This window comes from Sapajus apella, unplaced genomic scaffold (assembly GCF_009761245.1).
Source record: "Sapajus apella isolate SASKATOON/1434 unplaced genomic scaffold, GSC_monkey_1.0 scaffold57, whole genome shotgun sequence".
In the NCBI taxonomy this organism is placed as follows: domain Eukaryota; kingdom Metazoa; phylum Chordata; class Mammalia; order Primates; family Cebidae; genus Sapajus; species Sapajus apella.
Genome location: NW_022436997.1, coordinates 10,654,785 through 10,667,637, shown reverse-complemented (window position 1 = coordinate 10,667,637; position 12,853 = coordinate 10,654,785). Strand labels below are relative to the sequence as shown.

General features: G+C 35.7%; 1 protein-coding gene across 3 annotated transcripts in view; it reads right to left on the bottom strand.

Moving 5' to 3' along the window:
* RPRD1A (regulation of nuclear pre-mRNA domain containing 1A) overlaps nucleotides 1-12,853 on the bottom strand; it is a 74,561-nt gene that overhangs the window by 32,576 nt on the left and 29,132 nt on the right. For 2 of the 3 annotated variants that reach the window (XM_032245313.1, XM_032245312.1), the window contains exons 2-6: nucleotides 10,170-10,299; nucleotides 7,517-7,623; nucleotides 7,334-7,431; nucleotides 3,714-3,840; nucleotides 3,430-3,605 (exon numbers count right to left, since the gene is read on the bottom strand). In XM_032245313.1, the coding sequence (XP_032101204.1) occupies nucleotides 3,430-3,605; nucleotides 3,714-3,840; nucleotides 7,334-7,431; nucleotides 7,517-7,623; nucleotides 10,170-10,299 (638 nt within the window). Of the gene's footprint in view, nucleotides 1-2,125; nucleotides 2,208-3,429; nucleotides 3,606-3,713; nucleotides 3,841-7,333; nucleotides 7,432-7,516; nucleotides 7,624-10,169; nucleotides 10,300-12,853 lie in introns of those variants that run through there. The other variant, XM_032245314.1, reaches the window with a different exon arrangement.

Sequence of the window (12,853 nt, the reverse complement as noted above, 5' to 3'; positions counted from 1 at the left end):
CTCCAATCTCGTAAAACTTGTTGATGAGGAGTTGCTTCTTATGGATAAGCAAAGAGTGGTTTCTTGAGATGGAATCTACTCCCAGTGGAGATAAAATGACAACAAAGGATTTACTTGACAAAGTAGTAGCAGGGCTTAAGAAAATTGATTCCAATTCTGAAAGAAGTTCTACTGTAAACAAAATATTATCAAATGTACTGCATCCTACATAGAAATCTTTCAAGAAGGAAGTCAATTGATGGCAGCAAACTTTATCACTGTGTTAATAAATTGCCACGGCCACCCCACCCTTCAGCAATCACCACCCTAGTCAGCAGCCATCAACATTGAGGCAAGACCCTCCACCAGCAAAGAGAATGACTAACAGAAGGCTCAGATGATTATTAATATTTTTTAGCAATGAAGTATTTTTAACTAAGATATGTACATTTTTAGAAGTAATCCTAATACATGCTTAGACAACAGCAAAGTGTAAACATAACTTTTATATGTACTAGGAAACAATGTCAAAATCAAAATGTCATTTTAATTTTCCTATTCATGTCTTCTAAGATAATAAGCTAACTGAAAAGACGGTTTATGCCATACTTTCGACTTCTGAATGGTGAAATGATTCCTACAGCAATCCCTGAAATATTATAAATACAAACTAAATTTATTAATAGTCTATTTTAGCAGTTATCTGCTGTGTGCGGGGTGGGGGAGGGGGTCTCGCTCTGTCACCCAGTCTGGAGGGCAGTGGTGTGATGTTGGCTCCTGCAACCTCCATCTCTCAGGTTCAAGTGATCCTCCTGTCTCAGCTTCCCAAGTAGCTGGGACTACAGGCACCCACCACCACACCCAGCTAATTTATTTATTTATTTATTTTTAGTAGAAATGGGAGTTTCACCATGTCAGCCAGGCTAGTCTTGAACTCCTGACCTCAAGTGATTCACCCAGCTCAGCCTCCCAAAGTGCTGAGATTACAGGCATGAACCACCACACCCAACCCAACAGTTATCTGCTTCTGCTTAATGACCAACTATAGTCAGAAGTTTCAAAAATAATGATTAATGATTTCTTAAAACACAAATTTTAAACAACTTCATGTTTTCATTCATTACACCTGCTTTAATAGTGGCTTCCTTAAGAAATATGAAATAGCCAATTCCTGAACTGACAAAAAAGCAGCAACTAATGACACATCAATATCTGGTCAATTACAGTTAATGTTCAAAGATACATAATAGATGAGAATTATCTGATAATATCACAGCTGATTTAGAAAACATAAATCTTCACCTCTCAGTCTGAACTTTGAAGTGATACCACCTACTTGGTACAAAAAAGTCTAAATATCTCAAATCATTTCCACATCTTCTGGCAAAGGAATAACTTAGTTCTAAGTGATAATTTACAAAGAGTTCTGTGGAATAACTTCCAAGTTTATTTCTGTACTTGTAAAGACTTTTTTTAATTGTTAAAAAAAACAGCTGAACATGTTAATCGAGGTGATTTCTTCTTTATAACATGATAAAATCCAGGTAATGCAGAAGAACAACAAAAAAAGTTCCTAGAATGCTTTATTTCAAGACAGTGATTCCCTCTGAGGAGAGAGGGGGCAGAAAAAGTTGGAGAAATAAGACTTTAGCATTTGCTGTAACCTTACATTTCTTTAAGTAAAAACAGGAAGCAAATACGTCTTTTTGATGAAATGCACTGGCTTTGGAGGCAGATTCTCTGGGTTCCAAACAACTCACTAGCTCTTTGTGACCTTAGGCAAGTTACTTAATCTCACTGTGCCTCAGTTCTGCATCTATAAAATGTGGACAATACATCCTGCTATGGAAGATTAAATGAGTTATGTCAAGTGCCTAGAATAGTACCTGACACATGATAAATGTAAACATTATTATCATCAGCCTCATAATCTATGACTATTAACTATGAAATCAGGCTGGAAGGCAGTGGGGAAAGATGGGATAATGAGGGGTGGCATCTGATCTACCTTCTACAGTTACACTTCAAATATAAATTCTATGTTTGTAAACAGTGACAAATGACCATCATCCTAAGTGAGAAAGTAGAAAGCAGAATAAAGTTATAGTCTTCTCTTCAATTTTCAAAAACATGAGACAATACAGGCTTCAGAGTTTGATATTTATTTTTAGCAGGAAAAATATGCTAATGGTGATGACATCGTTAGAAGATACGCCCATGTCCAATATCTGCAACAGAAGCTTGATAGAAGTTAAAGAAACCATACTAAAAGATTAGAGACAAAAACTGTATGACATTACTTACCCTTCATTCTGTGGACAATAAAACAAGTAACAGTATGTTTAAGATTGAGCTTTCAACACAAGGTGAAATACTGGCAAGTTAATTATCAAATTGATCTTTTTTTAAAAAAACCATCTTTTCCTTTCCACGTAGAAGTGGGCAACCTCTTCAAAGGCAGAGCATAGTGCCAGCCAACAATTATCATCTGAGGGTATTTACATCAGCAGAGAAGGAGTAAATTGAAAGGGGGTAGCGCTAACTTGAGAGCTGGGAATCTGAGGTAGGAAGAACTAAGTAGCCGCACTCATCTAATCTAAGCACCATTTTTGGCACACTTACAGACTGCTGAATCAAAAACTAAATACGAATAAAAATAACTTATTGGGGTAGTACCATGACGTTCCTACAAATTTACAGTGAGCTTTCTGTAAATACAGGGATTCAAATTAGAAATTCTCCCACATATTATTACAATAAGAAATTGCCATAAGCAATACAATTTAAACAAGAACTCATCAACTAAAAGATTCTTTTACATACAACAAAATCTGGCTCATGTATCCCTAACAGCTGCTACTCTAATCAAAGGAAACACGAGCATGTTTCTTTTTATTAGCTCCTGAACTCCCAGATTTCTCATAGGCAGTATTAATTATTACTTAATTTACAGGAGCATTGAATTTCTACCTACGGTTGTGAGCGGGGAGTGGGGCTGGGAACATGTATTGGTGGGTAGAATTAAGGAAGTAATTTAAAGACTCAATGATATACCTAAAAGACTACATATTCTCGAAACAGAAATTAAATAAATCCTACTACAATTGACTGCAATTACCACACTTTATGCCACCTGCTATTTTCCTATTATTTCTGTTATAGACAAGGGTCAAATTGATAAAATAAATTACAATTGCATGGAATTTCACAAGAATAATTTAAAAATTCAACCTATTTTGCGAATTCCAAATTTCTAAGTTTACTTGCAAGGTTAATCTGGCTCAAGTAAAAGAAAACCCATTAATATAACGAGAAACTTACCTGGGCCTACTGCCTAAAAAGGTCTATGTTAAAAAAATGCAAAATGTCCACATAGATTAAAATATTTTAAAATTCCTAACAAAAAGTAAATTAAATAAATAAGCACTAAAGAAGAAAAAGGTTACGCACTTCCAATTTATGCTCTTTCTCTGCAAGGGCTTCCTTTTGACAACGAAGAAAATCTGCTAACATTCGAGTGAGTTGCTTTCTATCATCTATTTCTGCTGCCAATCTGCCATTGTAATCTGCCAGCAACATACATGCATCCTCTACCATTTTGGAAAGCCTTTCTCCAGATTCTTTATCTAAGAAAAGCACAGGATAATAAAATATTATACAACAAAAATAATGACATATACTGTTCTCTCATCCCAACTCCCAAAAAGATTCTGGATCACATTTTCTGTTCTTACCTGTTATTTTATCTAATAGAGATACTTCTTGAACTTCAACAGGTAAAGAAGCTATCCTCTGATGAACTGCTGCATCACCTGAGGCTGCATTTTCTAGATCTTGTAATGCTCTAACGAGATCTAGAGTCTAAAAAGTACACAACTTCAGAACCAAAATAAATTAGGCTTAAACAAGTACAAAAGACTTTAAATTTATTTCATATTCTTTCATCCCTATGGGCTATTTACTAGCACAAAGTTTCCAATAAAAACTGCTTTTGAAGACAATTTCTTTTATGTATTAAGAAAAAAGGAAGCTATACTATGTTAGGTGTTGAAAATATAAACAAGTCATGGCCCTAGACCTTGAAGAGCTTACTCCAGTGGTGGAAACAGAGTGTAAAGATAACTGAGTATTAAAATGAGGTAAGTAAGTGATTTATAAGGCAAATACATCAGTGGTAAAAGAGAAGTTAGGCTATAATTTCAACCTAGAGAATACAAGTTTTATGTATGATATATTAATTACATTATCATTATACACGATAATTTTTTAGTATTAAATTGGATATTAGGGGAAAAGGGTTATAAATTATCTACTACAACACAGAAGAGTCTGCCAGATTCCATTTCTAAATGCTATAATTAAAGCCCAAGAGAAATGTAGTTCTGGAATATGTTCAAATATGGTATCTTCAACTACACTACAGCTCGTTAATAAGATTATTAAAATATTTCAAACTTCCATAACTTGATGACTAATATTTATAAATTGTTTAACCAGTATTCAAATTATTTTATCATTAAAATATTTTACTTTCACTGTTTATTACAAGCTATAATTAGGAGGGAAGAGCAATTCTTTGCTGGTGACTTCATGATTCATAATGTCTATAAAGTTATTCCAAAGAGAAACAATTAAATTTTATTTTTACTAGTCTCCATTCTCCAACCCATCTTTGTCATCTTTCTTCTTTTAGTTTCTAAGACCAGATTCAGAAACACTAGGAAATTATATTTATGCTTTAAAAAATATAGGATATTAGTAATTCTGTATATATATTAAGATTTTTAAACTATTCCCTTGAAAAAAATGGTAGCACATAGCAAATGATCAAATGTGGTAGGAATGAATGAAATAAGAAATATACTTAGGAATGAATGAAATAAATATACTAACTTATGTGTGCTCACTCATGTAGAAGTGTTTAAAATTTCGTTATTTAAAAAAAAATTTCGTTGTAAGATATATCCCCTCTACAATTAGTGTGTGCTTAAGATCAACAACAATGACCAGAAAGCTTGTTTTTCATGTTACCCCAACTAGCTATTATTTTTTAATCATTCTCAGAAAATTCTAATTGCCTGGAGTTCTAAGAAGAAATCTGGCTTCACTGTCTTGGCAATGTATTGATGCTTTAATTACAACCTGATCTCATCACACCTTCACAGTCCTACAGGAGTACATTCAAAGTTTCCAATGCCTGATCAAGGATCAGGTAAGAAAGCAAAGTTGTCTGAAACAACACTAAGCCTTAAGTACTCTCTACCAGAGAAGAATGAAATGAGTTTCACTAGATCCTGCAAAGAGATTTTAGCCATTCTTAGAAAAAATAACAACAAAAAAATGAAGACCACAAAGCTGAACCACTGATAATTATGCAGTGCAACTAATGTAAAAAACTGTCATTATAAAACAAAGAGCAACTGCATTTTATACAAGTACTAGAGAAGAGGCAGATGATTACTTAAAAATACTCCTAAGATATGCAACTGTGGTTACCCTTTCATCAAGGAGAATGGAAGGAGGCCAGATCCTTTATCTAGAACTCAGTTGTAAAACACTGTTCATGGAATCACAATGAGGCTCTTAGCCAAAAATAATTTTCTGTCATGAGTTATCATCAAATAGGAAGCGATATAAATCTTAGTGTTTGGTTGTTCCGAATGTTATGTTCTCATTACTTTTCAAATTCTTGTTCATAGTGACCAGTGGGCTTCAGCGTTCCTAACACTGAACTAACAGGTAGGTTGACTCAGGTCCTGGCCGTGATCTGATTCCGTCTGCCTCTCCAGTACTGAGAGTGATATAAATACACAATTACAGGTAGTAATTGATTGTATTTTTCTTTCAAGCTCCCTTCATGGGAGATAGAGCTCCTCCCAGCCTCTGGTTTTATTCAATGAATTTGGGTCCAGTCCTGTTAACCCCAAAGAGCACTGGGAGCTCCTGATACCCTAAAGGATACTAATTTCTGGCACTCCCATGACTGCTTCTAGACCAGGGTTTAGCAGGAGCCAGATTCTATCTTACATGTGAAGTTATTTGTACAATTTCCAGCCCATGAAAATACATTCACCTTGTTTTAAGAGTATGGTTATGTCTTCATTTTCTCATTTTACACTTTATCTGTCCCCTCCTACATGTTTGAAACATAGAAGGGGGAAACTTAAAAACTTGATGCCCACTTAATTAAAAAAAAAGTCTTTATGGAATTCATCTGATGGTTAAGGAATGCCATACTGTACCAATGTAAGAGCACATGAAGTATTAAGATAATGATTCTAACTTACCTTATTTTTCCATAGGTCTAAAAAATTCTACATAGTTACAGAAAAATGTATGAATACATATTTATCACTCTAACACAAGTTTTTATATTTAAAAACAAAAATAGTTAAGGTAGCAGTGTTTATGCCCGAGAATGAAAATTTTAGTGTACTTAAATCATATATGGGCCGGATGCAGTGGCTCATGCTTATAATCTCAGAACTTTGGGAGGTCAAGGTGGGAGGATCGCTTGAGGCCAGGAGTCCGAAATCAGCCTGGCCAACACGGTGAAATCCCATCTCTACTAAATACAAAAATTAGCCAGGCATGGTGGCACACATTTGTGATCCCAGATACTCAGGAGGCCAAGGCAAGAGAATCACCTGAACCCAGGAGGCAGAGGCTACAGTGAGCTGAGATCATGCCACTGCACTCCAGCCTGGGGGACAGAGTGAAACTCCATCTCAAAAATATATAAATATAATAAAATAGGCATGTCACTTTTTATTTTAAAAAGAATCTGGGCCGGGCACGGTGGCTCACGCCTATAATCCCAGCACTTTGGGGGGCTGAGGAGGGTGGATCACAAGGTCAAGAGATTAAGACCATCCTGGCCAATATGGTGAAACCCCGTCTCTACTTAAAAAAAAAAAAAAAAAAAAATTAGCTAGGTGTGGTGGTGTGTGCCTGTAGTTCCAGCTACTCGGGAGGCTGAGGCAGGAGAATCGTTTGAACCTGGAGGCAGAGGGTGCGATGAGCTGAGGTCGTGCCACTGCACTCCAGCCTGGTGACAGAACGACACTCCGTCCCAAAAAAAAAAAAAAAATCTGTTTGAAATCTCACCACATGTAACCATACTTAGCTATTAAAAATCCTCTTTCTATGCAAAATATGATTTCTATACAAAATACGACATATTACATTTAACATAATTAATTTGTTAATGAGCAAATAAGAGATATTCATGTAGCTTTCTTATATCCAAAAGCATAATAAAAAATCAATTTACAGAAGTGAAACAAAATTAATAAAGTTTGGTGGCACCATAAAGTAAAAGTTTCTAACTAGTTTAACAGGGTAAAACTTCTACCTGTGGTGGTTCACTTGGAGATCCCAGAGAAGAACAGTTTTCATTTTCATCCACCTTTATCTGTTCATAAGTTCGCTTCCTAGGCTTCTTATCGCCATCTGAAATGAAAGAATATTTAAGTTTTAATGGAAGAATACATTTTAATGAAGAGATCAAGATAAGAGATTAGGATTCTACACTTACACAGAGCTTGTTTAAGTTGTTCTAATACATCATTTTCATAAACAGACCTTTCTTCCCAAATAGACAACACTCTTCCAAGGTGTTTCTTACAACTTTCATCAGTTTCACTAAAGAAAAAGAAAAATATTAATAGTAAAAATGCATAGTGCTATTGAAAAGGTAATGATAACTTTAAATACAATCAGACATTCATTTTCTGAAAAAAGCTGTCCAAATATCTACTTAGCACCACTATTGTGGTGGCCAGCAGTTCAAGAGTGAAGTCATCAAGACATACTGCTTGCTTCTAGTAAACATTTTACAAACATGTTATTAAACAACCAAAAAAAGTTTAAGCTGTAAAAATTTTAGTACCGGCTACTAGGGATTTCCTAACCTAATGAGGTCTGGACATGAGGCTACAGAAGACTTCTAATAGGTAATTTTTAAATTTATTCAACAAATATTTATTGATCCAGTTACTATCTTTGATATGGAGATGCAAATGCAGCTTATGGCAGCTGTTATTTATACGTATCACCAAAGAGAACAAAGTGCTTAAGACAGACCTGGCCCAGTTTAAGAGATATCTGGAAGAGTATTTAAGGAAATGGTATTTAATTTGAGATCTGAAGACTGGGCATATGGGGAAATGAAAAACAGACTACTCCCAACCGTTTCCTACCTTCTTCATCCCTGTTGTTGTAGACTGAAACATTATTATCTCTTGCTTGGATTTTTCTAAAGTCTTCTCACGGATCTCCCAGCCTCTATTCTTTTACTCTATTCTGTACAAAGCATCCTAATAACGTAAATCAGATTATACAGCTCTCAAGCCTCCAAGAGCTACCAATCATATCAAGAATAAAATCAGTCCTTATTCTGGGCCACAAGACCCACATGCTCTGCCTCCTGGCAATCCCCCAGTACACACTCCCTAACACCTTTTTCCATACAAATCTTCTTGCTAAGGTCCTCAAACATGCCCAGCACATAGCTATCTCATTTTTCAGCCACATATTCTGCCTAGAATCCTTTTCACCTAGTCAAATGGCTCATTTCATCCTTTCCATTAAGTCTTTGTTCAAATGCTACCTTCCCCAAATAGTTGTTCTTTATCTCATCACATAACTGAGCACCCTCACACCATCTAGTTCCTTCCCTGCTTTGTATTTCTTGCTAGCATTTGTCATCTGATGTTATAATATATATGCATTCACTTGTCTATCTACTTATTACCTTTGTCAGCCACTGAAATTTAGGCTCCAGCAGAACAGAACTTGGTCTTGTTCACTACTACTCAGGGTTCTGCATATAGTAGGCAGCCAATAAATATTTTACTGAATTCTAGGGAGAGGCAACATATATAGAAGCCTTACAGCAGAAGGAACTAAAAAAAGTTAATTTAGTTTAAACTGTAAACTACAGACTGTGGGGAATAAATGTGAGACAGGAGTCTGGGGAGATACACAGTGCCACAAAGGAAAATCTTAAGTCTTGCTCAGGACTTTAGACTTCATTTCTAAAACAAATGGGAACCACTCAAAGGCAAGGAAGTATTATGGCCAGCTCTGCAACTCTCTCTGTCTAGTTTTCTAAAGAAATTAAATAACACTAAAGGCTATTGCAATTAATCCAAAAAGACATTATGATAACTAAAAGGGAAAGAAATCCAAAGAACTGAGTCAATGTGTACCATACAAGATATGTGGAGTAAAAGAGAAATAAGTGTTTAAAAATAACACAATTTCTTGCTTAGGCATCTGGATAGATGGAGTTGTCATTCATAGAATAAAACCTGTGGGAGAAGCAAGTATGGCAGGAAGCAAAGACATAATGAGTTCGTATTGGACACAGTGAGTCTGAGATGTCTGAGTTGCATACAAGTAAAAATGTCAAAAGGCAATTGGGCACACAGCTTTGGAACAACAACAACAAAAAAATCTGGACTGGAGCATAAAACTATAAATCATTAAAGCATGGAGAATAACCAAATACATGCAGGGTACAAAACCACCCAGAGGTCAGGTAAAGAATAAACGGCTGATGTGGTGGCTCACGAGGTCAGGAATTCAAGACCAGCCTGGCCAAGATGGTGAAGCCCTGTCTCTACTAAAAACACAAAAATTAGCTAGGTGCAGTGGCAGGCACCTGTAATCCCAGCTACTCAGGAGGTCGAGGTAGGAGAATTGCTTGAACCCGGGCAGCAGAGATTGCACTGAGCTGAGATTGCACCACTGCACTCCAGCCTGGGCAGAGTGAGACTCTGTCTCAAAAAAAGAAAAAGAAAGAAAAAAAGAAACAGTACTAAGTGTATATGGAAATATTAGTTACAAGACTGACAGCTTTATAAACACACAAATTTTTAATTCAATACCTTCATTCATTTTTAATGAAGTTCATTCCAATACAGCAGTTGATTCTGATCTCTTAAAGGAAAGCTATAATTCAAGTACTCCAAATGCCCACCTTAGCAACAGTTCAAAAAATATTTTTCCTTCACAGAAGGCATTTAATACATTTACAAATGCCATTTAGAGGGAAGCCTTTTCAAATAAAAGCATCAAAGAACTATATTCCCTGCTCTTTATTTTAATAGCTTAAGGCAAATTAAGCAAAAGGTCATATGGTACATTTAAAACAGATTACTTCATACCCAAAACAATGATCATACCTTGAAACATGCTTAAAAGCCTCCACTATAACTGGTGCAAAATCTTTTGTAAACTCCGGCCCCTTCCTTTTGCTGTTCTGTATGACATCATTGGCTAGGTAGAGAAAAGTAAGCTTCCTGTTTGGTTTGGCTGAAAAATAAGAAAAAGTTAAAAATCTACTTAAAACATCTTCACTTGGACAAACTTTCTCAATATCTGAATTAAGCACTTTGAGAACTAAAATAACCCTACTAAACTTCATGTATCAAGTTCAACCCTATTCTCTCATTTTACTACCAAACTAACCAAAGTCACTGCTGCTAAACTCGCCAGAACGACTAATATCTATGTAAAAATGCATCTTGATTACTCTAGCCTATATTAAATTTCAGTAAAACTATTATAAACTATATGAAATATAGTCATTTAAAATAAAATGGTGATTGGTCACGTTATTAAGATGGCACCCTAAATCCTACATTGAATTTAGGATTGTTTTAATAGCCACGTTAATTCAAAATCATTATTAAGCTACTGTGAAACAAAAGAGCATGAAATGTAAAACAGGTTGCAAGAGATGTCCCCTTAATCAATTACATATTTTTTGTTTGTGCAATAAATATTTGCCAAGCTAACAGATTAAATGTTAGGAAGGGCAAATGAGCATAGTTTGGATGTTTCTTTCTTTAGATTACATGGTCATAAATTTTAAACTGAATTCATTGTGACAAAAATATTCCACTACTCACTATGTTCTGTGGGTGTAGTCATTTCTCTAAGTAGGTAGACAAGATTTCAAGGTACATTTTTACTGGTTACAATGTTAAACGGCATAGTAGTACTGAATATGACTCAAGATTATACATAAGGAAAACAGTGTTGAATATAATCTTTTATACTATTCTTACATTTTACTAGAATTAAACTTGAATCACTCAATGTAGTACAATTACATTCAGAAGCATCATACCTTGTGCTATCCATATTACAATGGTGTAGGAAACTTATGGTCTGGACCAATTATGCAGTATCATATTGATGTGGGCTATCTTATTGGATTTAAGACAAAAGTCTTGGCCAGGCTACATGTGGTCCTCTGGATATTAAGTATTTAATTTATAAACTTAAGCATTCAACATATTAAAAAGTTACCTCTGAGTTCACATCATTCTTGAGGGGGCAACTAGAAACCCAACCATCTCACATACTAAGTCACAACTGATCAAACATTACAAACCTGTGCTGTGCCACTGTATACATAACCTGGTTTGTCTGTTTAAATTGCTGTCTACCAGTTTTCACACTTTTGAAAGTTCCTGGCGAGGAATAAAGATAAGAGATGGTAATAACAGAGACCGACTTCTGGTTTTCAGGCTCCTTGTCTGGTTAGCTAAACCACAGAGTACAACTGGTTAAGATGTCAGGATCCTTTCCTAACATTCAGTCCTGTCTCTTTTTTACCCATCCCTGTCCTCTCAATCCTACCCACAAAATTGGCTGGTATTATTCAATCCAGGTTTTTGCACTCTCAGTGTCAAATGAGTTTAGAAACTCAAATTTGTATTAATTGGGAGACTGCCTGCATTACTTTTGAATGGGTACCTGAATAAACGGGCTCCTTTGACTTTACTTTTAATATGTGCTACACCCTATTCTAAGCACTTTACGTATATAATCTCATTTAATTCTAACAATGTAAGGAAGCATTATTTCTCTACTTGGCAGCTGAACAAAGTCAAAAACATTATTTGCCCCAAGGGAAAGAAGGAGAAAGGAAATCAGACAGGATTGGAATCCAAAAAGCGCAACAGCCAAGCAAATCCCTCTTAACAACCAGACCATGCTTCCTGTCACAAATGAAACGGCATGTTAACCTTTTTAGACTCAAAAGTAGCAACTCAAAAGAAAAAAAACATAAAACAAAATGAAACAAAACAAAAAGCAGCAACTCAAATAAAAATATTTTGCAATGTTAGCATTATTATTCACAATAAGCCAAGAGGTAAGAGCAACCTAAATATCCACTGATCAACAAATAAACAAAATGTGGAATATATATTCAATATATTCAGAGTATTATTCAAAGTATTATTCAGCCTTATAAAAGAAGGAAATACTGACACACACTACAATATCGATGAAACTTGAGGACATCACGCCAAGTGAAATAATGAAAAGACAAACCACTGTATGATTTTACTTATTGGAGGTAATCTAATTCATAGAAAGTCAGACTAGAAGGGTGGTTGCCAAAGGCTGTGGGGATGGGAGGAGAATGGGAAATTATTAATGGGTACAGAGTTTCAGTTTTGCAAAATGAACAGTTCTGTAAAGTAGCTACACAACAATGCACTTAACACTACTGGACTGTACACTGAAAACATGGTAAAGATGGTAAAAAATATTTATTACCACAAAAAAAAAAAAAAAAACGGGCCGGGCGCGGTGGCTCACGCCTGTAATCCCAGCACTTTGGGAGGCCGAGGTGGGTGGATCACGAGGTCAAGAAATCAAGACCATCCTGGTCAACATGGTGAAACCCTATGTCTACTAAAAATACAAAAAATTAGCTGGGCATGGTGGCGCGTGCCTGTAATCCCAGCTACTCAGGAGGCTGAGGCAGGAGAATTGCCTGAACCCAGGAGGCGGAGGTTGCGGTGAGCCGAGATCGCACCATTGCACTCCAGCCTGGGTAACAAGAGCA